The sequence below is a fragment of the Armigeres subalbatus genome, chromosome 2, assembly GCF_024139115.2.
Source record: "Armigeres subalbatus isolate Guangzhou_Male chromosome 2, GZ_Asu_2, whole genome shotgun sequence".
In the NCBI taxonomy this organism is placed as follows: Eukaryota; Metazoa; Arthropoda; class Insecta; order Diptera; family Culicidae; genus Armigeres; species Armigeres subalbatus.
The window spans coordinates 52656252-52679670 of NC_085140.1; the positions used below are offsets into that span (position 1 = coordinate 52656252).

Below are 23419 nucleotides of genomic sequence, written 5' to 3' on the forward strand. Positions count from 1 at the left end.
TTTGACGTTTGGCTTGTGTCGTTTGACATCGCAGCAATCATCATCATCGTGATTCAATCATTTTGATGATGGAAACTTATCGTTTTTGTGTCAAACGACACAAGCCAAACTTCAAACTGTTTCCACCCTACCAAAAACTGAGCTTGATTGTGGCGGCCATTAGCGCTCGTAAAATGCTGGATATATATAGCGATATATGTGGACAAACAATCAGAAGGAATACATTTTGGCTGTTACGCCCTTTTCAAATGTTGGTCTAGAACTGTCACTTTTAAGTTGAATTTGATTTTAATTCCCGAATCGGACCAAAGCCTAAACCGCCCTACACGGATAACTTCGTAAACTCATTTATGAGTAAAAATTTAACCATTTCTGGATCTTGTATTGAGCTGTCAGAAAATGGGGAAAATTTGACAACTTCAAGTGGGTGAAAAAACACCCATTTTGGGAATATTGACCGACATTAAAAACGTTTATTTGTAAACCCATAAATGGGTGAAAAAATACTTGTGAATTTTCGTATCGTATACGCTCTGCCATCAGTTGCATGTTGCGACATTGTAGAAGCTCAAAAAATCTTTGTGACCTGATAACCGCGGGAACCACGGATAAGCTTAAACGTAAGTAATTAAAATCTTTTTCAATTTAATATCATAAATCTTTACATTGTTTTTTGATTTATCAGGATCGAAACAGATGGAAGCAAGGATGAAAGCGAGAAGTACATCTTCAACCATACCACGATGAGAGATGTCTGGATTTTAATTAATAATATTGTATTTATAAACACATACATAATGTATAACAAAATAAATTAACAAGCTTGGGCATTTTATTTGTTATATTCTTCTTTAAACTGCAGAAAGTCCTGTTTTTATTATTTTCCATTCTAGCGCCATTCTCAAAAATGAGTGTTTTTTACCCATTTTCAAGAGAAATCGTTTTCTAAAAATGGGTAAAAATGCTACATTTTTTGACATATATTGCGTTTACTCATTTATGAGTAAAATGTGGTTTACTCATTAAATGAGTAGATCCACTTATTCCCGAAAATGCGTGAAAATTTACTCTTTAATGAGTTTACGAGGTTATCCGTGTACAGGGTTGTAAATATTCGGCAGCACTGGATGAAGGTGATGTTTTTTTATATCATTTTTTTATTTTCTTCCTGCTTTGAAATCAACCTCACATTCCCGGAGAGGCAGAAAAGTAAACAACAGAACTCACATCACCCACAGCGCCGCGAAGATGAAATTTACCACAGCAAAATGTACACATTCACCCAGCAAATTGAAAAAATTCACCACACGTTATAGATGACTTTACCCATTAATGGGTACTGTGTTATTGTTGATATTATTCCCACCGTGAAAAATTCACCCATTTTCTTGAAGTGCCACTACCCATTTTAATGAGTAGTGGCGCTTTTTGAAGAAAATGGGTGAATTTTTCACGGTGGGAATAATATCAACAATAACACAGTACCCATTAATGGGTAAAGTCATCTTACCGTGCACGCGTTTAAATGGGCCACTCACAGTCATACGGTAAGGCGCGAACTGAGCAGCATGTCAGAGCGACTTGTGAGTGGATGAATGCGAAATTGAATAGTCGGTGTTGGAAATGATTTTTCGGCTGCACCCAGTCGCATTCACTACGGCGGCGATGAAGGCGACAGCAGATTTTACTGAGATCCATGTTTTTCACTGCATTGACTGTGAAATATTTCTACCCTGTCGCCCTATAAAGCTCTCATAAGCGTCTGTGCAACAAACAACCGATTATAAATACTATAAACAGCTATAAACTATAGTCGGATGCAAAGTAGGCCGATCCAACCGACGAAAACCAACTAAGTCGAGGGGCACGGCTAAAAGGAATGCCTAGAGATGTCGCAAATTGAATTGCTGCTTACCGTTTTTAATTGCTTTTATAATTTTTGAGAAGAGTTTTGAAAACTTCTTCGTATGGTTTCCCGCGGAGATTTATTCGATTATCGTCTTTCTGCTTCTACTTCTTGATGCGACATCAAAGCGCCAATTTGAAATACACAGCAAAAAATAATGTAATATCCATCGACATAATCGAAGCAATGTACTAAATTTTCGATGTAACGTCGGAATTTGAATGCATATTATCATCCACTTCGTTGTAATATTACATCAGCTGGATATTACACTGAAATCAGATTCACCAAGTTCCATTGCATTGCAGCTGTGTAATATTCAAATGTTGAAATGGTGAATATTATTGTGCTTCCAGTTGAAAACCGAAGTGAGCTCTCGCGACGATTGAGTTTTTCCTTATTTCCTGATGTCGCAACTGCATCGCGACTAGTGCGCATCTATGCCACCGCCGTGCGCCATGATTCGCACTGGTCGCGACGTAGTTGCGACAAAAGGAAACGGGAGAAAACTCAATTGTCGCGGGAGCTCACTTCGGTTTTCAACTGGAAGTACAATACATAGAATTAGATGCAACCAGTTGATTCTAATAATTTTGTGTCATATTACACAAATTAAATGTAATATTGTGTTCGATGATGATATAATATTCAATCCAGCAACACTTCTCATTTTTCGTTTCTGCACTTTGAGGAACCGAAAGGTTCCATTTTGTTTCTGAAATTTTTGTTCGGTAGCAGAACAAAATTGTTTATATTATTGAAAAAAAATTGTTTATTTTATTGAAATTAAAGACACTGTAGCGTCTTTAATTGAAAACACTAATAGTAGTGAGTTTTTAAAAGCCCTTTGTGATATTTTCTGAAAAATGGGTAAGTATATTTTGGATATTTTGTGAATTTTGTATTTGGCAATGACATCTAACTTCCATTAACATCCTGTAGATCGAGATCGTATATTTGCGTCTGATCCTGTTTTACACCAATCCTTCCACCCGAGAAAAAGGAATCCACAGACAATAGTGCACATGAGAATTTGTAGCGCATCAGCTATTCCCGTTCAGGCGACTTAAAACCGTAAAACTACGCACAAGCTTCCGGACAAGGATTCAGAATTGGAGGAAGGTAAACCAGACATTGATCCACTACCTGCCAAACAACCTGTGGTCTCCCAAAAACACAGTAACTCAGGAAGAGGTCGTAGATGACGGGGAAACGCAAGAAACCGACAACAGTAAACTGACGATGGAAAGCAGATACATCCTAGGCGGCCGTAACGTTCATCGGGCTGACAATCCCGCGACAAGCTCGTTGATGGTACGTGGGCTATATTTCGTTCGATGTCACCCAGCAGTTAGGGGCCGTACATTAATTACGTAAGCATTTTTTTCGGGGTTTTTCAACCCCCCTCCCCCCCATGTAAGATTTCTCCCATACAAATTATTTTTTATTTATATGGAGCGTAAGAAACTGGCAGACCCCCCCTCCCCCCCTAAGTGCTTACGTAATTAGTGTACGACCCCTTAACGAGTACCCGCCCGGTTCTGGCCTGCCAAATCAATCTGAAGCAATGGCATTCGATAACATCAACTTCAAAGGGCAAAGTTTGAAGATTAGACCGCACGATTACCAGCTCATCCCTGCAGGGATGCCGAGGCATGACCCACTCCGCTCTGTCAGCCTTATCACGTGAGTACCCACTTTTTGGTGCAACAGGGTTGATTTCGTTGCAAATATTAAATAAACGTCGTTTAAATCGGCAAAAAAAAATTGATGAAAGGGGATTCAATGGATCCGGTTTGACAAGAAGGAATAGATTAAGTATATCAAAGGCTGAAAATGGAATTATTCTATACTTATTTTCTCTTGAGATCCGGAACTTGAGTTGAGTTTCGTAATAGCTGAAAGAACTGAGATCACCCTTCAGGCGAGATGATGCTTTTTGCTCGTTTGTCTTCCCAATAACTACCGTTTGTTTTTGTGTTAGCTTTAGACTTTATGTAAATTGTATTTCCGCTTGATATATTGCTAAAATAGTTGCAGTTTAATGTAAATATTTATAATGTTTCTTTAATTTTAGCATCGTTCTGGATGTTCCGCTATTCAGCTGCTGTCTGCTAGCCAGGCGTTGTTCGAACCGCTTCTCATCGCAGAACAGAACCAATCGGGTTTTATGAGGTCGAGGCAAGGACATCAATCAACATATTTGCGTTTTTGGCATGGCACTCAAACTGAGAACCAGCGGTTATTATTTGACCGCTGTGCCAGTGGGGCACTTGGTATGTAAGACATATTTTTTTTATAAATAAGTTATTATTCTAGTTATTACTAGATCTATAGAATTGAATTGGCATATTTCGTTGAATTGACTGTGTTTTTTGGCATGATCACCTTGTATTTTATATTTTACCATTTTGGGATTCCGAAGAGCTTAAAAAATCCCCGAAAGAGGTTTCGCAAGGAATATTTTTAAAATTTTGTAAGGAATCCTGCGAGTTCAAAACGAATCCTATCGGGATACCGCAAAGAATTTTATTATAATTCCGAAAGTAATCCTTTCATAATATTTTTAGGATTCATAAAGCTAATCGTTCTTATATTTAGAAGCGAGTCCTTATTTAATTCCGAAAGGATTTCTTTCGGGATTTCGAATCCTTTCGGAAACGCATAAAGCTTTTGTTCGGAATCCCACAAGGATGCCGTTCGAAATCTCACAAGGATTCCGAAAAGAATGTCAGAAGGATACCGTTTAGAATCTCGAGAATTTCATTTAAAAAATAACAGAAACATAGAAGGATTCCCTTTCGAAATATGTATCAAACGAAATCAAAGGTTCTTGTCAGAATTTCAAAATTTTGAGAATTTTGTTTTCACCAGTGGTTTTCGTTCGTAACATGAGGAAAATTTATTTCAGAATCGTTGAAGGATTCCTATCGGAATCAAAGTATTAGATTCCGTTCGGAATCAAAGTAAGTATCGGAATCACAGCAAGACCCGCAGAAGATTTTAGTTAGGAATCCCAATAGGAAGCGGTTTGGAATTGCATTCTCTTACTTTGTAGGGGTGATCGGGGCAATATGGGCCACCTAAGAAAATCGTTCCGAAAAGCGTTGAAAAACTCAAAAAAACACCGTTCAAATGTACTTGTACTAGAGAATTTTACCTTTCATATTACGTCGATGAATGACGAAAAATGCGTTTGGAAATTGTTGGAATGCACTTTTGAAAATGTATTGATGTCAATGTGTGTTCCCGACTATACGGGGCAATATGAGCCACCATTTGGGGCAGTATGGGCCACCCTTCCAAAACCTTTATTTAGGCGAAAAAAGTATAGTAATATGGAAGAATATGATATTCCTACAACAGTTGTGAGTATTCCATACCAAATAAAATGAAAAAACTGCACAACAGCGGACTGAACTGATTTGCCACTCTTCACCGTTTGAACAGCCACATTTCAATTGGTCAATGGTCATTTTTTATGTTTCTATCGCAGTAATGCGCTGTTGTAATTTTTCCGTAATGAATCTTACATCTATATATATTAAAATGAGTTAGTCTGTGTTCGTATCCGCATAACTCGAAAACGGCTGGACGGATTTTCTTCATTCCTTCGGCAAATATTTTCGTTATCGTTTCCGACGGGTTTATATGATATTTCCTAATAAGAAAATCACGAGTTAGGTTGAGTAAATCGTGAAAAACTAAAATTAGGATTCGTATGGAAATTTCATATGGCCAGTTCACAAGGCAGTTCGCATTTACGCCTACTATGCAGGACAGGTTTATATGATATTTCCTAAAGGGAAAATTACGAATAAGGTTGAGTAAATCGTGAAATACTAAAATTAAGATTCATATGGAAATTTCGCATGGGCATTTACGCCTACTATGCAGGACAACGTCTGCCGGGTCGTCTTGTATTTGAATACTGAAATTTGAACTTGTTCGCATTTTAAGGCCTGATATCTTGTTATATGCAGGAATGCCCATATTGCCCCATAGAGACTGGTTTGGGAAAAAAAAGCTTTATGATAAATTCAGATTTGTATCAATATAAACATGTGTGCACAATATTCAATTTTAATATATCTTTTGATTGTGGTGTATTTTTAACCTGTATCTTAATCAGTTTTGTGTCGAAACCTTATTTATAAACTTGAAATCTTATAATAATTTTGCTTATGCAGCGAAAATTTACATTTTCAAGTGTATTTTCATGCTTGAATTGAATTTTAATGCGGTTTTCACGTTGATGCATATGTGGGGCTTCCTCTTAAAGATCATAAAACTTTTACATGATAAAACTTGTCAATAAGCTCAAAATGAGGGTGGCTTATATTGCCCCGTATGTTCATATTGCCCCTATCTTTCTAATGTTCTAGCAATCGCTAGAACTGGAAATTCCTGGAAGTCCCTTCAAGAAGTCCTTCGGAATTTCTTCCAAGAATTCATCCGGAAGTTTCTCCAGGAATTCTGCTGGAAGTTGCAACAGGAGTTCCTCTAAAAATTCCTTAAGGAACTGCTCTGTAAGTTCCTCCAAGAATTCCCCTGGAAGTTCCTGCAGGAATTACACCGAAAGTTTCTGCAGGAATTGCTCCGGAAGTTCCTCCAGAAATTCCTTCGAAAGTTCCTCTAGGAATTGCTTCGAAAGTTTTCGGAGGAACTCGTCGTCCAAGAAATACTCCGGAAGTTCTTCCGGGAATTCCTTCGGAAGTTCTTCCAGGAATTCCTCCGGAAATTCTTCTAGGGATTCCTCCAGAGATTCCTTCGAAAGTTCCTTCAGGAATTCCTCTGAAAGCTCCTACAGGAATTTTTCCGGAAGTTCCTCCGGAAATTTCATCAGAACTTCCTCCGGAAATTTCTTCAAAACTTTCTCCGGAAGTTCGTTCGTGAACTCCTCCGAAAGTTTCTCCAGGAATTCCTCCGGAAGTTCCTCCAGGAATTCCTCCGGAAGTTCCTCCGGAAATTCCATCAAAACTTCCTCCGGGAATTCCTTCTAAACTTCCTCCGGAAGTTCGTTCGAGAATTCCTCCGAAATTTTCTCCAGGTATTCCTCCGGAAGTTCCTCTAGGAATTCCACTGGAAGTTCCTCCAGGAATTCCTCCGGAAGTTCCTCCAGGAATTCCTCCGGAAGTTCCTCCAGGAATTCCTCCGGAAGTTCCTCCAGGAATTCCCCCGGAAGTTCCTCCAGGAATTCCCCCGGAAATTCCTCCAGGAATTCCTCCGGAAGTTCCTCCAGGAATTCCCCCGGAAGTTCCTCCAGGAATTCCTCCGGAAGTTCCTCCATGAATTCCTCCGAAAGTTTCTCCAGGAATTCTTCTGGAAATTCCTCCAGGAGTTCCTCCAGGAGCTCCTCCAGGATTTCCTCCAGGATTTCCTCCAGGAATTCCTCCGGAAGCTCCTACAGGATTTTTTCCTGAAATTCCATCAAAACTTCCTCCGGAAATTCCATCAAAACTTCCTCCGGAAATTCCTTCAAAATTTCCTCCGGAAGTTCGTTCGAGAATTCCTCCGAAAGTTTCTCTAGGAATTGGATCCCCACGAATTCCTTCGAAAGTTCCTCCAGGAATTCCTTCAAAAGTTCCTCTAGAAATTCCTCCGAAAGTTTCTCCAGGAAACACTCCGGAAGTTCTTCCGGGAATTTATCTTGAAGTTCCTCCAGGAATTCCTCCGGAAGTTCCTCCAGGAATTCCTCCGAAAGTTCCTCTAGAAATTCCTACGAAAGTTTCTCCAGTAAACACTCCGGAAGTTCTTCCGGGAATTTCTCTTGAAGTTCCTCCAGGAATTCCTCCGAAAGTTCCTCCAGGAATTCCACCCGGATGTCTGCCCAGTAATTCCTCAGGAATGTTCTTCTAGAAATGCCTTTAAAAGTTCCTCCAGGAATTCCTCCTTGATTTTCTAAAGAAACTCCTCCGAAAGTTCCTTCTAGAATTCGTTTGGGAGTTCCTTCAGAAATTTCTCCGGAAGTTACTCTAGGAATACTTCCGGAGGCTCTTCCAGGAATTTCTCCCAAAATTCTTTCAGTAGTTCTTCCGGAAGTTTTCCTAAAATTCCTCCTTACTCATCCAAGAATTTCTCCGGTAGCTTCTCTAAGAATTCTTCCGTTTGGTCTTCAGGAATTTCTCTGAAACTCCTCAAAATTTCCCTGAATTTTCTCCAGGATATCTTCCGAATGTTCGACCGGGAATTCTTCCGGAAGTTACTTCGAGAATTCCCTTGAAAATTCCTCCAGGAATCATTTCGGAAGTTCCTCTGGAAGCTCCTTCAGGTTTTCCTCCGGTATAACTTCAAACAATCTGTTGGTGTTCATAAACTTCCCTTCAAGCTATTTCAGAAATTTTTTTTGGGGCATTCCCCAAGCCCCCCCCCCCCCTGAAATAGGAGGAACTTCCGGAGATCCTTTGAGGAATTTCCAGAGGAATTCCTGGAAAAACTAAGCCCGTTAAAAATTCAGAGGGAATTTCTGGAGGGACTTTCTGGTGAATTCCTGAAGGACTTTGCAGAGGAATTAATGGATAAATTTCCGAAGGAATTCCTGGATGAACTTCCGGAGGAATTCCATAAGGAACTTCCAGAGGAATTTCTGAAGGAACTTCCAAAGAACTCCTGAAGAACCTCCAGAGGAATTCCTGGAGGGACCTCCGGAGGAAAATTCCTGAAGCAACTTGCGGAGCAATTTCTGGAGGAACTTCCAAAGGTATTCCTGGCGGAACTTGAAGGAACTGCGGGAGAAAAAGAACTTTCGAAGGATCTTTCAGAGAAACTTCTGGAGCAACTTCCGGAGGAAGTCTTGAAAGTATTTCTGCAGGAATTCGTGAAAGAACTTTCTGAGGAATTGCCTTAGGAACTTGCGAAAGAATTTCTGGACGAATTCATGGAGGAACTCCTGAAAGAACTTCCGGGGACACTCCTGGAGGAACTTTCGAAGAAATTCCTGAAAGAACTTCCGAAGGAATTCGGTGTTGAACTTAATCTATAGATTAAAAAAAAACATTAATAAAGATTTAAAAAATCCGAAGGAATTCCTGAAGGAACTTCTGGAGGAATTCATATAGAAACTTCGGGATGAATTCCTTAAAGAGCTTCTGGAAGAACCTTGAAAGAACTTTTGAAGGAATTCCCGGAAGAACTTTTGGAGGAATTGCTGAACGGACTTCCGAAGGAATACCTGGACAAAATTTTGGAGAATTCCTGAAAGAATTTCTGGAGGAATTCCTGCAGGAGCTTCCGGAGGAATTCATGGAGGGATTTCCGGAGGAATATCTGAAGTAAGTCCTTTAGGAACTTCTGGTGAATTCCTAAAAGATCTTCCGGAGTACCACAGGAAAAAAATTTCGGGAGTAATTCTGGAGGAATTCTTGTAGGAACTTCCGAAGGAATTCATGGAGGAACTTTCGGAGAAAATCATGAAGGAACTTCCGGATGAGTTCCTGAAATGACTGCCGGAGGAATTCCTGGAGGAATTTATGGAGAAACTTCCGCCGAATTCCTTAAAGAACTTCTGGAGAAACTTCTGGAAGAAGTTCTGGGGGAATTCCTGAAAGAACTTACGGAGGAACTTCTGGACGAATTAATGGAGGAACATCCGGATGGATTCCTGAAAAAAAACTTTTGGAAGAACTTCCGGAGGGACTCCTGGAGGAACTTCCGGAGGAATTGCTGGACAATCTCCGAAGGAATTCCTGGAGGAACTTCTGCAGGAATTCATATAGAAACTTCCGGACGAAATCATTAAAGAGCTTCTGGAAGAACCTTGAAAGAACTTTTGGAGGAATTCCCGGAAGAGCTTCCGGAGGAATTGCTGAACGTACTTCCGAAGGATATCCTGGACGAAATTCTGGAGAATTCCTGAAAGAACTTCAGGAGGAATTCTTGCAGAAGTTTCCGGAGGAATTCATGGAGGGACTTTCGGGGAAACTGAAAGAGAGGCACGGAGGAATTCCTGGAGAAACTTCCGGAGGAATTCCTGGATAAACTTCCGGAGGAATTCCTGGAGGAATATTTGGTAGAAGTCCTTAGCGAACTTCTGTTGAATTTCTGAAAGAACTTCCGAGCGAGCTCATGAAAGACCTTCCGAAGAAATTCCTGGAGGAATTCTTGAAAGAACTTCTGGAGGAAATCCTGGAGGAAGTTTCGGAGAAATTCCTGGAGGAACTTCGAAGAATTTCCGGAAAGAACTTCCGGAGGAATTCTTGGAAGAAGTTCCAAAGGAATTCGTGGAAGAACTTGCGAAGGAACCTCTGGATTAATTCATGGAGGAACTTCCGGACGGATTCCTGAAAAAAAAAACTTCTGGAAGAACTCCTGAAAAAAACTTCTGGGGAACTCGTGGAGGAATTTCTGAAAGAACTTCCGAAGGAATTGCTGGATGATCCTCTGAAGGAATATCTGGAATAAGTCCTTTATGATCTTTTGGTGAATTCCTTCCGGAGGAACACAAGAAAAAACTTCAGGGGATATTCCAGAGGAATTCTTGGAGGAACTTCCAAGTAATTCCTGGAGGAAATTTCGAGAAAATCTTGGAGGAATTCATGGAGAAACTTCCGGAGAAAGTCCTAAAGGAACTTCCGGATGAGTTCCTCGAAGGACTGCCGGAGGAATTCCTGGAAGAACTTCCGATAATATTTGTAGACAAACCTGGAATACGTCCTGAAAGAACTTTCGGAAGAAATCCTGAAAGAACTTCTGGAGGAATTGCTGGCTGAACTTCTGGAGGATTTATGAAGGAACTTCCGCCGAAAGCATTTCTGTAGGAATTACTGGATCTTACGGAGGAATTACTGGACGAATTTCCGAAGGAATTCCGTGCGGAACTTGAAAGAACTTCCAGAGGAACTTATGAAAGATCATCCGGAGGAATTTCTGGAGAAACTGGAGAGGAATGCCTGGAGGAGCTTTCGGATCAATTTCTGGAAGAAGTCCTTAAGGAACTTCTGGTGAATTTCTGAAAGAACTTTCGGAGGAACTCATGAAAGACCTTCCAGAGTAATTTCTGGAATACGTCCTGAAGGAACTTCCAGAAGAATTCCTGAAAGAACTTCTGGAGGAAGTCCTGAAAGAACTTTCGGAGGAATTGCTGGACGAACCTTCAAAGGAATTCTCGGATAAATTCATGGAGGAACATCCGGACGAATTCCTGAAAGAACTTCTGGAGGAACTTCTGAAAGAAGTTTTGGAAGAATTCGTGGAGGAACTTACGAAGGAATTGCTGGACGATTTTCCGAGAGAATTGGTGGAGGAACTTTTGGAGGAATTCTTGAAAGAAATACCGAAGGAAGGTAAGGAATTCTTGTAGGAATTCACAGAAGAGTTCCTGTAGGAACTTTAGGAGGAACTTCTGGAGGGATTCATGGAGGAGCTTCCGGAGGAAGTCCTAAAAGAACTTCTGGAGGAAAATGCGAAAAATGGGTTCCAGGAGAAACTTGATGAGGAATTTCTGAAGGAACTTCCCCAAGTAACCAAAAGCTCCTTTAAGAGTACGTTTTTCGCTTAATCAGCTTCACTGAGCTGCTTAAGCGAAAAACGTACTCTTAAAAGAACTTTTGGTTACTTGGGTCTTAAAGTTCTGAAAGAAAATTGTTCCTGAAATTTCTGAAATCCCTGAAAGAATTCTGAAGGAACTGTCGGAGGATTTTCCAGATGAATTTATGGACGAACTTCTGTAGGAATTCTTGAAAGAACTTCCAGAGGAACTTCTGAATGACTTTCGGAGGAACTCCTGAAAGAACTTGTAGAGGAATTCCTGAAATAATTTCCGGAGGAATTACTTCCCGAAAATTGCTGGAGGATCTTCGGAGTAAATTGCTGGAGGAACTTCGGAGGGAATTGCTGGATAACAGGGGATTTGCTGACCTTCGGGACGAATTCCTTGATAAATTTCTGGAGGAACTTCCGGAGAAATTACTGGGGGATCTTCCGGTGGAACCGCTGGAAGAACTTCCGAAGGAATTTCTGGAGAAACTTCTGGAGGAACTTTAGAGGAGCTGTGGTGAACTTTCGAAGAATTTTTGCTGCATGCATTTATTTCACGCTAACCCACGCCGCCAATCACCAATGGCGTGACGACGGCACGCCGCCGCAGCTGCCTGAAAATGATCTATCACACCACCGCTGATTAAATTTCAATCGGCACACAGGTCTATTGGAAGTTTGTTGCCATTTGACCATACGTTGCAAGGTTAGTATGTACTTACTCCTGCCATCGCATTCGTGATTCCTGTGACAGTTGTTGAATAAAATCCCACTGTGAAATCGAAGAAATTCTATTTTACAAGAGAATAATTTCACGTTCTATTTTTAGGGCATACCGAGGAGGATTCTCTGCGGCATCCGGTGAGGATTCCTTTCGAAATCTGGGAAGGATACCCTTCGAATTCAGGAGGATTCCTTCGGAATCCGGGAAGGATTCGACCTTCTGAACTATGTACTTCATTTGGAAATAATTTCATATAAAAAATCTTCCAGGAAATCCTTCCCTTGAAAATCCTCCTAATAGTACCTCCAAGCATCTCTAGAAATCTTATGAATTCTGAGAAATCTTACATAGCGTTCTGGATGTTTTCTTGGAACAAAACATACTATATAAATTATCTTCAATAAATTATCTTAATATCAATTGGAAGCGATCAACTAGCCCAACTGAATTTTTTTTTTTGTATTTTAGCATCTGAAGTTTGAAAGACCATCGACTTTTGTGCTGTGATCTGCGTGTTTCAAGTGAGAAGATGCTCACATGTCACCATGCCATTTCACCGGATCGGCTTCCGTGTTTACGATTACTCGCGAACCCCCGGCCATCCCAGGTAATTGCCGCGGATAGACCGAACAGTGCAACGAATCATACGGACTGATACTAGCGGCTCCTATTAAATCGACGTGCAATGCCACCGGTCTATGAGTGATGGTCACCGGCAGTGAAATCCAATCTAAAAATCTGCTGTATTGGAATAACCCGATCTGTGAACATAAAATAAATTTTCTTCAGGAACTGTGAAATAGATAACAAAAAAATAAGAATAAATAAATATTACTACATGTGCAATATCAATAAAAATTAAGTCATAATTAAAAACCGAAAATACCAATATGGGAAACCCATACATACGTCGGACGGTTCTACATCACATTAATTTACATCGCTTCGTTTACGTAGTTTTATTTATTACATCGAAAGAAATTACATCGCTTCTGCTTATTACACAGCAAGCTCTCGAGTACATCGCGCAGTGTAATATTCAACAAGCGATGGATTTAGCTGGTTGCAGCGATTTCGATGTAATATTCAACAACTTTTTTTGCTGTGTATATACACATTTTTGCAGCTCACAAACTGTCATAAAACATAGATTCCCCTCCCCCTCAAATCTTTGACGTAATTTTTGAACGACCCCTTATGTCGACAAAAGCATTCAGTGCATGACCAACCCTAATTTTGTTTTGACGTTTCCCGTTATTCTCAGAATCGCTTATCTCCATTTCTTGTTTTGCCACGGGTTTCCGCAGAATTTTCTTATCAAACTCGGTGTACCCAGAGTGTATGTAATTAAGAGTGGCGACATGTGCCGCATTTGACAGGTCTCCTGCTCGTTTGGAACACGATGTTGTATGGGAATGACAGATGAATTTTGTTCCAATTTTGACAGTGTCGCCACTCTTAATTACATACACTCTGGGTGTACCAATACGTAGTTCAGATCACGAATTTATTCTGTACAACAGTTATTTAATTCGAGCTCTGGAAATTGTGACATCACGAAAAGCAAAAACTCTTATCAATCACGCGAATCGCGGAATGGTCTGGTCAGTCATCTAATCAATTAAGCAGTGTGTAGCGTACCTGCTGATAAAGACAGAGTGTTTCAATCCGGAGCTGGTGCGCACTTTTTTCCATCAAGAAGTTTGTATTATCATTATCAGTTCAATTCAAGTGTTAGCAACTCTGTGAAAGATGTTCGTCGCTGCAGCAGGAAACATTGATCATCTCAGACAATGGAAGCTCTGGTGAAACACGAACCACAGGAAGACATGGATGGTCCTTCCATAACTTCAGACATGTTGATAATGAATAGTGCTTCGGTCGTGGACAGCATTCGTCAGCGACAGCAGCAGGAAGAACTGCCGAGTCATCGGCAGCAAGACGGGGCTCTGGAACGGCGGCGAGATCAACAGGTGGGAGCCGGTGACGATAAGCTACAAATGATGCAAACCGACGAAGATCCGCTGCTGCAGGAAACGATCAATGCTCTGATGAGTGGCGCCGGGGGGATTGAAGCCGTTTCCGGTAGCGGAGTGACAGGTAATTAGATTACAGGGCTGGCACAGCGAATCGATCACAAATTACGTAACCGAAGTAATCCGTACAAATCTCAATCATTAAAAATGTTCATGAGATGAAAAAATGCAAGTCATGCTTTTACGTAATTTGTAAAAGAACATATTTGCTTCTATCTTGCAATAAAGCTATGATAAGGGCATGATTGATAATATTCTTCAACAATAATTTCTAGTAGAATTTCTACGCCAACCAGACTCTATAAATTGAGTCTATATTTTTATGTGAATGCACTTATGCGCAAACATTAGCTATTCTGAAAGTCATCATTACCAGTCAGTTTTATGTTCAGATTAAAATTAAAATCCGGAGATGGCGAGTTGGATTATTGGTCCGGTCTATGATGTTTTCGGGTTGGAAATCTTCTCGACATCCTGGGCATAGTATATCCATTGTACTTGCCATACAAGTTACATACTCATGCAATAACGGGCATAAAAAAGCTTTCAATTAATAACTGAAAATGCCAATAGAATACTAAACAACAAGCAAGCCAAGTTCCAGTTGTAATGTAGAACAATTGAAGAAGAAGAAGGCTTAGAAACCTAACAGTGGCAGTGCTTAATAAACATTAAGCTGCGAGGCGGCAATTTGCGAGTGGAGATTCAATGTCATCAGAATCAATGCTACCATTAAAACAACAATATAACTGGTTATCTATAAAGCACTTGTGAACTAATTTACTCACCTTCCTCTGTATATAATAAGGCAGTGAGGATCATATCAATAAGATAACCAACCACTTCCTTTTGACTAAGAAACTCTTAATTTGAGTAGGATGTTGTGGAGAAGGCTAATAAAGCCAATTAATTTGGACAATGCAGAAGATCACGTGAAAAAGAAAATATCACCAGAGAAAGCTTGACTTTAAATATATTCACCATGCATTATCCACATCATCGTAGAATACTAAGATGGATCTGACATGTAGCCAGAGTACTGGATAGCTAAATGGTTAAAAAGTGTTAAATCAGTAGAATTATTTACTTTTGCAACTGTTTTCAGCAATGGTCGCCACCAGCCCTGAGATTGATAACGAAAGGAGCTACGAATGTAATTTCTGTGGCAAAATGTTCACGCGCTCCAACACACTGTCTTATCACCTAAAGGTTCACAATGATGAAAAACCGTACAAATGTGGATGTTGCGATAAGGCTTTTCGGGAGCAATATCGCCTGGCTAAACATCAGAAAATGCATGTACGGGATTTGTCTTCTGCAAGCATGTCGCCGCCCAACGATCAGGAAGCTGAGCAATCGCAAGATTCAAACTTTCCCTCGAATTCCGGACATAGTCTGGAGGAGGAAGATTACACTACCGGTGACAGCGATCGCTTCTTCAAGAACTACGAAATGCAGGAGCATACCGCTGTAATGAAACTGGAACCGGACATATCCCTGACCGTCGACGGTGGGTCCACGAATACGGTTACACAATCTTCCAACTCTGATAATGATATGCGATATCAAATTATCGAAGAGAGAATAAAGTCACTCCAGCGGGAAGTGCACCTGGTCAACCAGAATCTGAACCGAGTCGAGACCAAACTGGACGGGTTGACTAAAATTATGGCAATTTTTATCAGCAAATTTGACGAAGTCGAAACACAATCAAACACAGTAGCGAATAATTCCAACGCCGTGATCCCCATTCCAATGATATCGCTGCCAATGGACAACATTCAAGGCATCCAACCAACTCAGCCGACCATCGCAGTTAATGTTACCCAGCCACAGGCGCAGCTATCACCAGTGGCACCGCAGATAGTTGCAACAACGGCTGCTCCGCAACCCATTCGGATGATCACCACCCAGAACCCGGTTGTACCGATGACAACGGTTACCACTGTCCAGCCGAGTCTGTCCATTCACCAACATCCCCAGACCACAACGCAGCCACAGTTTATTGGTGGCTTACAGATGATGGGAGCGGCTAACCATGGCAGTCCGGCCCTCCTACAGCACAGCAACGACACATTCCCTGAAATGCCGGAGCTACCGCTTCGTACGGTGAACGACTTCTTGGACCTGAACGATCACTGCACGGATAATGAGCAGTTCTTGCTGCAAATGGTGAGTAAGAAAATATTTCATTTCATATTCATATGTACAACAATAAATAAAATCAAAATTATGGGTGTTGCACCCGCAGAAGGGGTGACTTTTTTTCCAAGTTCGTTTATTTGCTAGGATCAGGCGTGTATAACACTTTACGGAGCCATGGTTATTTGTGATATATACATATTGCAATTTTAATTTACTGAAGTCGATTTTTATACGGGCGTTTCCTACCGTGTGAATCAAAACCACGTGAATCCAAAAGTTTGCGTTAAAATTGATTTTTTCAGTCTTTGAAAGTAGCGGTTAAGAAACACAGAGGCCTATCAAACAAAGAAAGGAAAAAAAGTTACACATCTACCACATAAAGATATTCATAAATCATTATTGTTTCTCAACAGCAACGATTTTGTCTTGAAAATTTTCTAAATGTGCAGAAGATGGTACCACTACGGTAAAACATCAAGTAGAAATTCCGTATGAGCCCCTGGTAAATTAAGTTTGTTGGCAAACTGCTATTTACCGTTAGTAAAAATCCAACGACATATTTGTACAATTATTTGATTACTTCCTCTACTTCTCTAATTACAGGGCTGTTATAAATTAACTAAATTTTAAACCGCGAAATCCGCGACTAGCAAAATAAAATCCGCGACTGCAAATGCAATACCGCGACAAACAAAAACATAACTTTATCATCCTAAAGTACGTTTTAAAGATTAATTTCAATATATTTAGTTGCTAATATATAGGCAATAGAAAAAAATGTCAGAAGTACTTCATCATACGAGAAATGAAATTAAGTCCAAGAGCATATATGCAAAGAGAAGTCATCTTCATGACTTACTACTGTTTATAAAGTTTCTCTTAATCAGTTACTATCGTTGTGCATAATTATTGGATTATTTAGAATCAAAGGCATAAAGAATAGTTTTAAAACAATCGATTTATTCCAGTTTTCAACTATTTGTTAGCTTTCAAATCGTTCAACTCGTTTTCTTCCTTCTTCTCTTCTAGTAGCAATTTGGACCTTTGATCAATCATCACCTTCAAACAAGCAATTTGAGGATTGTCGCCATTCAGTTTTTTCACCTGTTCTGTAATAATATTGATTAATTCATCATTTGCCTCGCCCTTCCGTTTTACAACATTTTCCTGTTCCTCAATTACTTTTCTTCTTCTCTTCGTTTATCCTTTTCTCCTCTTTCTTCAACTCTTGCTTTGCTGCGTGTGCTTGCCTGGTAAATCTTGCTTTGATAAGGAGATCTTCCGGAACTTCAAAATCAGACAAATTGTTGTCAAAGAACATCATTCCATTTAAGATGTTTTTCCTGTGATTGAATAACTCTTCTGACATGCTTGCTCGATTTTCAGACATGATGAGTTTTGAAGTTGAGAACCGGTGCTCAGCCTCCGCATTTGAATGTGAATTGACCACTTCTTCAAATATTGTTGATGTATTAAGTCTAAAATCTACCGATTCAGCAAGTTTCATGATATTCCTCTCACTGTCGTTAGATAAAAGCCTGATCGGTTTGAGGAAGGACAATAGCTTGAAATTGTCATGTAGTACATTGTTGTCAAGAAGATAGCTAACCAGTTTTGAAATATTCTTTTTCATTCCTGACTTCAAACTGATTACAAGTTTGTTGCTAAAGTTTTCATCTTGAATAACCTTAGGAATAATGATATCTTCGAATTACACATAAGCTGTTTTGTCAAGGCCACGCTGAATAAAAACTTGCTCGATTTGTTCAACGCGATAGATTTTCGACAACCATGCCGTTATAAACATTTTCATTTGATCATACACATCAAACAAAATCATACTATTTGTTTCAAGGAATTGAATAACCCCTGCTGCGCTTCTGCATAGATCAATGACATAAAGTAATTGTAACTTAAAATCGGCCAGCGAAAGAATTCTCACAATTACTTTTTCGTGAAATGTTAACCGCTTTGTTTTGAGTAATATTAACTGACTATAGTTTTCTCACAGATAACAGATATTGAGGCTGGCATCCGATACGTGTGTAAACATTCGCAACCGTTAATTCAAATGTATTTCAACTTTCACGCAGCGAAATTGTGTATGATTAAACTAAAGATAAATATTGTTGACTTCAACAATCGCTTAGTTGTTGATTCAAAAAGATTTTATTGTTGTTTCTACTGGAATACATAATTGGAATAACAATATTATTGTAATTTCAACAATATTCCTTTTTGTTCCGAATATGCTTAAATGTCAAGCGGTGTGTTCTTTTTTATGTGTAAAAATCTATCATAACAATTGAAAAATATGTTTTGTCAAACTAGGTGTTTTGCTGTTTCGTTAGAACCAAATTTAGAAAGTGAAACCACTCATTTCTGGAGTATTTCGGCTCGTTATCGAAGAAAACATATAACTAGGTTTGTATGATAACATTAAATTAAATCTCCTGAAAAACACATTGTTTTCTGGTTCGCAGAACAATAGAATGCCGAGCGCTGGCCAATCTTCCATCGTTAGCATGGTTTGCTTGGTTCCGCCTTCAACAAATTCAGCAACTATATGGGAAAATCAGGTAAAATGTGTGTAATTTTCATCGAACGATAAATAATTCTCAATCTTTTATTTCATTTTCAGAGCTTGCTCTCAATCAGCATTGCCATTGGAAGCAGATTTTATATGACCAATAAGTAATTGAATGAATTGGGTAATGAAACAATAAAATATCATCCGTAGTATTTACATTTATTTGTTTTTATTCATTTTCACCTAAAAACGAAAAAAAAATCTGAAAAAATATTAGCCAAAAATAAATGAAAATAATTATTATTATTTCAACAATATTATATTGTTGAATTGATATGTTTATATCATTGAAACTATAATGCACTGATGATTGTTTCAACAATAAATATTGTTGATTCTACAATAATGCGACTAAAATCATGAAACGGTTTGATTGTAGAAACAACAATATTATGGATTGACTCAAACGACAAATATTATTAGCCCTGAGTTAACAATATTTATTGTTGAATTCAATCTGAATTATTGTTGTCACTACAATATATTTCTGTGCGTGTTAGACCGCGTTTGGCAATCGATTGGAGATGGCGCAAGAATCATTGTCATTGAAAACGCAGCCCAAATGCGGCTGTCAAATATATTGGCTGCGTTCGACGGTTGCTTATCAGCTGCGTTCGTATGTATTGCCGCAATTAGTTGAGTAGATGGCAGTAGTGGGCCAACGTATATCAATTCAAAAATTTACACAGGATTTCCAATAAAATTTGTTCTAGCCTAAATATCTGTTATCTGTGGTTTTCTACTAGTACAGATGCGGCACTACCTAGCTGCACCCAGTGCGTATCTACAAACTTCACGAACTTCTTGGGCTTACACTTACTATTGGTTACAAACTGATCCCATCGAGCCGGCGCCTCAAAGTAATAGTAAACTACTTTGCCAACTCTGAAACCTCCGATCCATATTCTTTAAGTGCATACCCAACCAACATTTAATGTCAATGTAAATGCTATTTCAACTCGTCTACGGCTTCAAGCTGATTATGTGTGCTGTACATATGATCAAGAACTTCTATTCAATGCTTTTACTAGCAAATCTGGCGAATCTATTCAGCTATTTTTGACGTGCCTGCACAACTACTTTACAGCATGTTACACAATTTTTTCTCAATCCTTACTAAACCATTTAGTAATATAATTCGCTTAAATGGCGCTTATCTATATTTTTTGAATCTGTTAAATAAGTTTTATACAGCCACTGAATTCAATTTTGTTAAATATTTTTTAAGAGGAGAGTAAATTTCGGAGTTTATTTAATGTTTTTTTTTGTGAAAACTCAAATATCAATTTTGTTGCTACCTAGATTCGAACTCCTGATCTCCTGATTCAATGGCCGCTGCTCTGTCATCACCGTCACTTTGACATATGTAAATAACAAAGGAATTTATGGATGTGCTTCTTCTCATACCCTATAGGTTGTTTTACTAACGCTATTTTCAGATTCATGCTGTTTAAACGTTAGAAAGAGGCCTATACACGCTGCTTTCAGCACATAAGCTTAAAAATTACTACTTTTACTTGGAGCTTCACAAAATTCTTTGTTTTTTAAAGGTATCAATTATTTCAATTCGATGCCTACACATATCAAACGTGCAACTACATTATCACAGTTTAAGAGACTTTGTGTTTCACACGTAAAAGCTGCCTTTTAAGCAGCTACTTAGTTGACTTTTATAATTCAATAAATTTTGTATCTTGACGAAGTTTGACCTACGGATTGTTTGTTTGGACAATTGTATTTTTTATTTATTGAGCCACTGATAAACTGTTTTGTTCGCCTCGATGATGATGATGGATTTTATATATATTGACGTAATTGTAATTTGACCTTTTTGTGTAGTCTACAAAGTTTGAGTCTCGCGCGCAAAGCAGATATGGATGATTTTTAAAATTTATGTACAGACTTGCGCATTTTCAACTGTTTGAATGATTCTTCGGATTAGTAATGGGCTATCTGGTAGAGTTTTGTTCCCGTGGTTGATACCGAAACTTTTGATATCGACGGAGCGGTAACACAAGTTTTAGTTTTGTTGACGACTTAGATTATTAATTTTATTGATGCTTACGAGTGATAAACGTTAAGTGGTCTTGTATAAACATGAAACGCGATTCTTGGTGGAACTTTTGAAATCTGTGCGAGAGGTATCACAAGTTTTGCATTTTAGTATAAACTCGAAGTATCACTACCGATGCCTATGAGAATCTGTAGATGAAAATAACAGTTTTTTCTTAATTTACCTTTTTTGCTGGATAGTAATGAAAAGTTATGTAATTCATATCTGTGATGGTAATCAGATCGTTTTTGTTTTTTGCAAATCTGATTAAATTGTTATTATATCATTCAATTAATTATCTTAAAGATAAATCGTCTAGCTCAAACCTTTGTAGGGGTATGTGGCGGGACCATCATCATCTTTATCTTTAATTATGCTTTCAGCATTATTTCAACCATTGTTCAAACATCTATCAGCATGTTCTGTTGACTAACTTTTATGCATCATCAATCACTGAAATTGTTTTTAGGCAACATTTTCTCGATCTGTATAGATGCTACTCTGCTGCTAATCGTTTAACAGTAGCCATCAAAAGAAATATCGCTTCTAAATGGCTTGTTTTCTTACACTATCTGCTAGCATTAATGACAGCGCTTTGTCAGTTGCTATAAGAGCATACCTTTGTAGCTGCATTACAGAAATCAATAGCTCATACACAGCTTCGGCAACAAAACTCAAATGTAAACATTGCGGTTTTGAAGTTCCAAACTGATAAGCTATTAAAAAAAAGCAGTACACCCGATTCTGTTTTTAAACGGATTTTTTTTACACGGCCGTACAAGTTGCTCCATTTTGCATGATTCGTCGAAAAATCATAAAACTTTTTTTACACGGATTTTCAAATTTTGAACTGAATTTGTGTAAAAAAATCAGAAGGGTTATGTACAAGACACAACCGCCCAACGTAAACTACGTAAGGCAGTTTCGTTCATTGATGATTGCAGTGCCATCATGCATGAATATTTTTAGAAAATTCATTTGATTACTTATGTCACTGGTATCGAACAAAACTAGCGTATCTTAAGATATGAAAATTGTTAGATACGACAATTCTTTAAAAAATTTACTATGAAAACTGTCTAGCAGTGTCAAAATCTCAAATCTCATCAGCGATTCAAACCATGCGTGAGTCAAATCCCACCAGAATCATGGCCCAGAGATTTGCTCATGATTCGAATCGCAATTTGCATCATTGCATGATATTTATGTGTTCCTCATTGTTGAATGCATTGAATTAACTGTTTTTCGTCTAAAACAATGGCTAATAATTGAATATATAAGCAAAACATACGCCTCGATTGCGTTTTGACGCGAGAAATCATTTTGTGGTGAGTGAGCGAAGCGATGCGATGCTCCCCCTACAGAATCGCAGGCGAGTTGGCTCGTGCATGAAACCTCGATGATTCAGATTTGAGTATGATTGTACCAACATTGAGTGTCACTATGGATAAAATGGATAAAATATTCGTGCAACCATTTTATTAACATCATTGCAAGAGTTTTGAATCAGGGAGCAAGAAGGTGATAGCTCTATTGTAACTCATATAGCCCGCTTCAAGAACGTATGCGTTCTTCGAGCTTTTGTCGTGTACAATAAGTACCGCATGATTGCACCCACGTATTATAAAAATATCTTAAGTGCAGTCACACTTCCTGAATCAAATTAAATCCTTCTGATTCAGGCGCGCATTTAATTGGACAAAATATTGTTAGGCCGATATAAATATATTTTTAAAATATTCCCCCTCCCCTTCGGATTGTTTTGCTCAAAAATAACAATTTGAGGGGCAACAAAAAAAAATTCCGGTAAATTTTGAGAATTTTCAAAACATTCTTGAACAAATCCGAGTTTATTTTTTACTAGTAGACCCGACGAACTTTGTTTCGTCTAAAATTGATTTATTCTCTGATTAGTTCTCGAGTTATGCAGAAATTTTTGGTTCATTTGTATGGGAGCCCTCCTTTCCAGAAGGGGGAGGCGTTGCAAACCATCACAGAAACATATCTTTCCTTCCAAAACCTCCACACGCCAGATTTGGTTCCATTTGCTTGATCTCGAGTTATGATGATATTGTTGTTTCATTTGTATAGGAGCCAGGTTTCAAAGAGGAGAGGGGTCTCGAACCATCTTAAGAACCTTCCCCGGCCCAAAAACCTCTGCATTCAAATTTTCACGCCGCTCGATTCAGTAGAAGAAGAAGAAGATTACCCCCTCCCCCTTGACTTTGCGGAGACCAGTAGACCTTGACCTTGCGTAGACCATAATTTTTAATAAATATGTGTAACGGCCTTATTAGTTTTCAGTTTGCAAAAAAAATGCTCAACATTTTTCCAAAGTCGTTTTTTAATATAAACATGTTTGTGCAATTACATTGCGATGATTGCATTACTAGCAAGGGCATTGGCATTGATAACAATTGATCGTCTCATGCCTGCACAAACATGCCCCTATCTGCATCACTTTTTATACACCATGCACTACATTACGCAT

General features: G+C 38.8%; 1 protein-coding gene and 1 long non-coding RNA gene across 2 annotated transcripts in view; both read left to right on the forward strand.

The window, feature by feature from the left end:
- The first annotated feature begins 2622 nt into the window (after nt 1–2622).
- On the forward strand, nt 2623–12962 carry LOC134214395 (uncharacterized). The gene is made up of 5 exons (XR_009979768.1): nt 2623–2776; nt 2849–3279; nt 3365–3592; nt 3984–4182; nt 12573–12962. It is a non-coding gene; the product is annotated as an uncharacterized LOC134214395 (long non-coding RNA).
- Nucleotides 12963–13564: 602 nt separating this feature from the next.
- Nucleotides 13565–23419, forward strand: part of LOC134208658 (uncharacterized) — a 33448-nt gene continuing 23593 nt past the window's right edge. Inside the window, exons 1-2 of the mRNA XM_062684421.1 lie at nt 13565–14204; nt 15246–16312. Of these exons, the coding sequence (XP_062540405.1) occupies nt 13898–14204; nt 15246–16312 (1374 nt within the window). The 5' untranslated portion in view covers nt 13565–13897. The remainder of the gene's footprint in view (nt 14205–15245; nt 16313–23419) is intronic.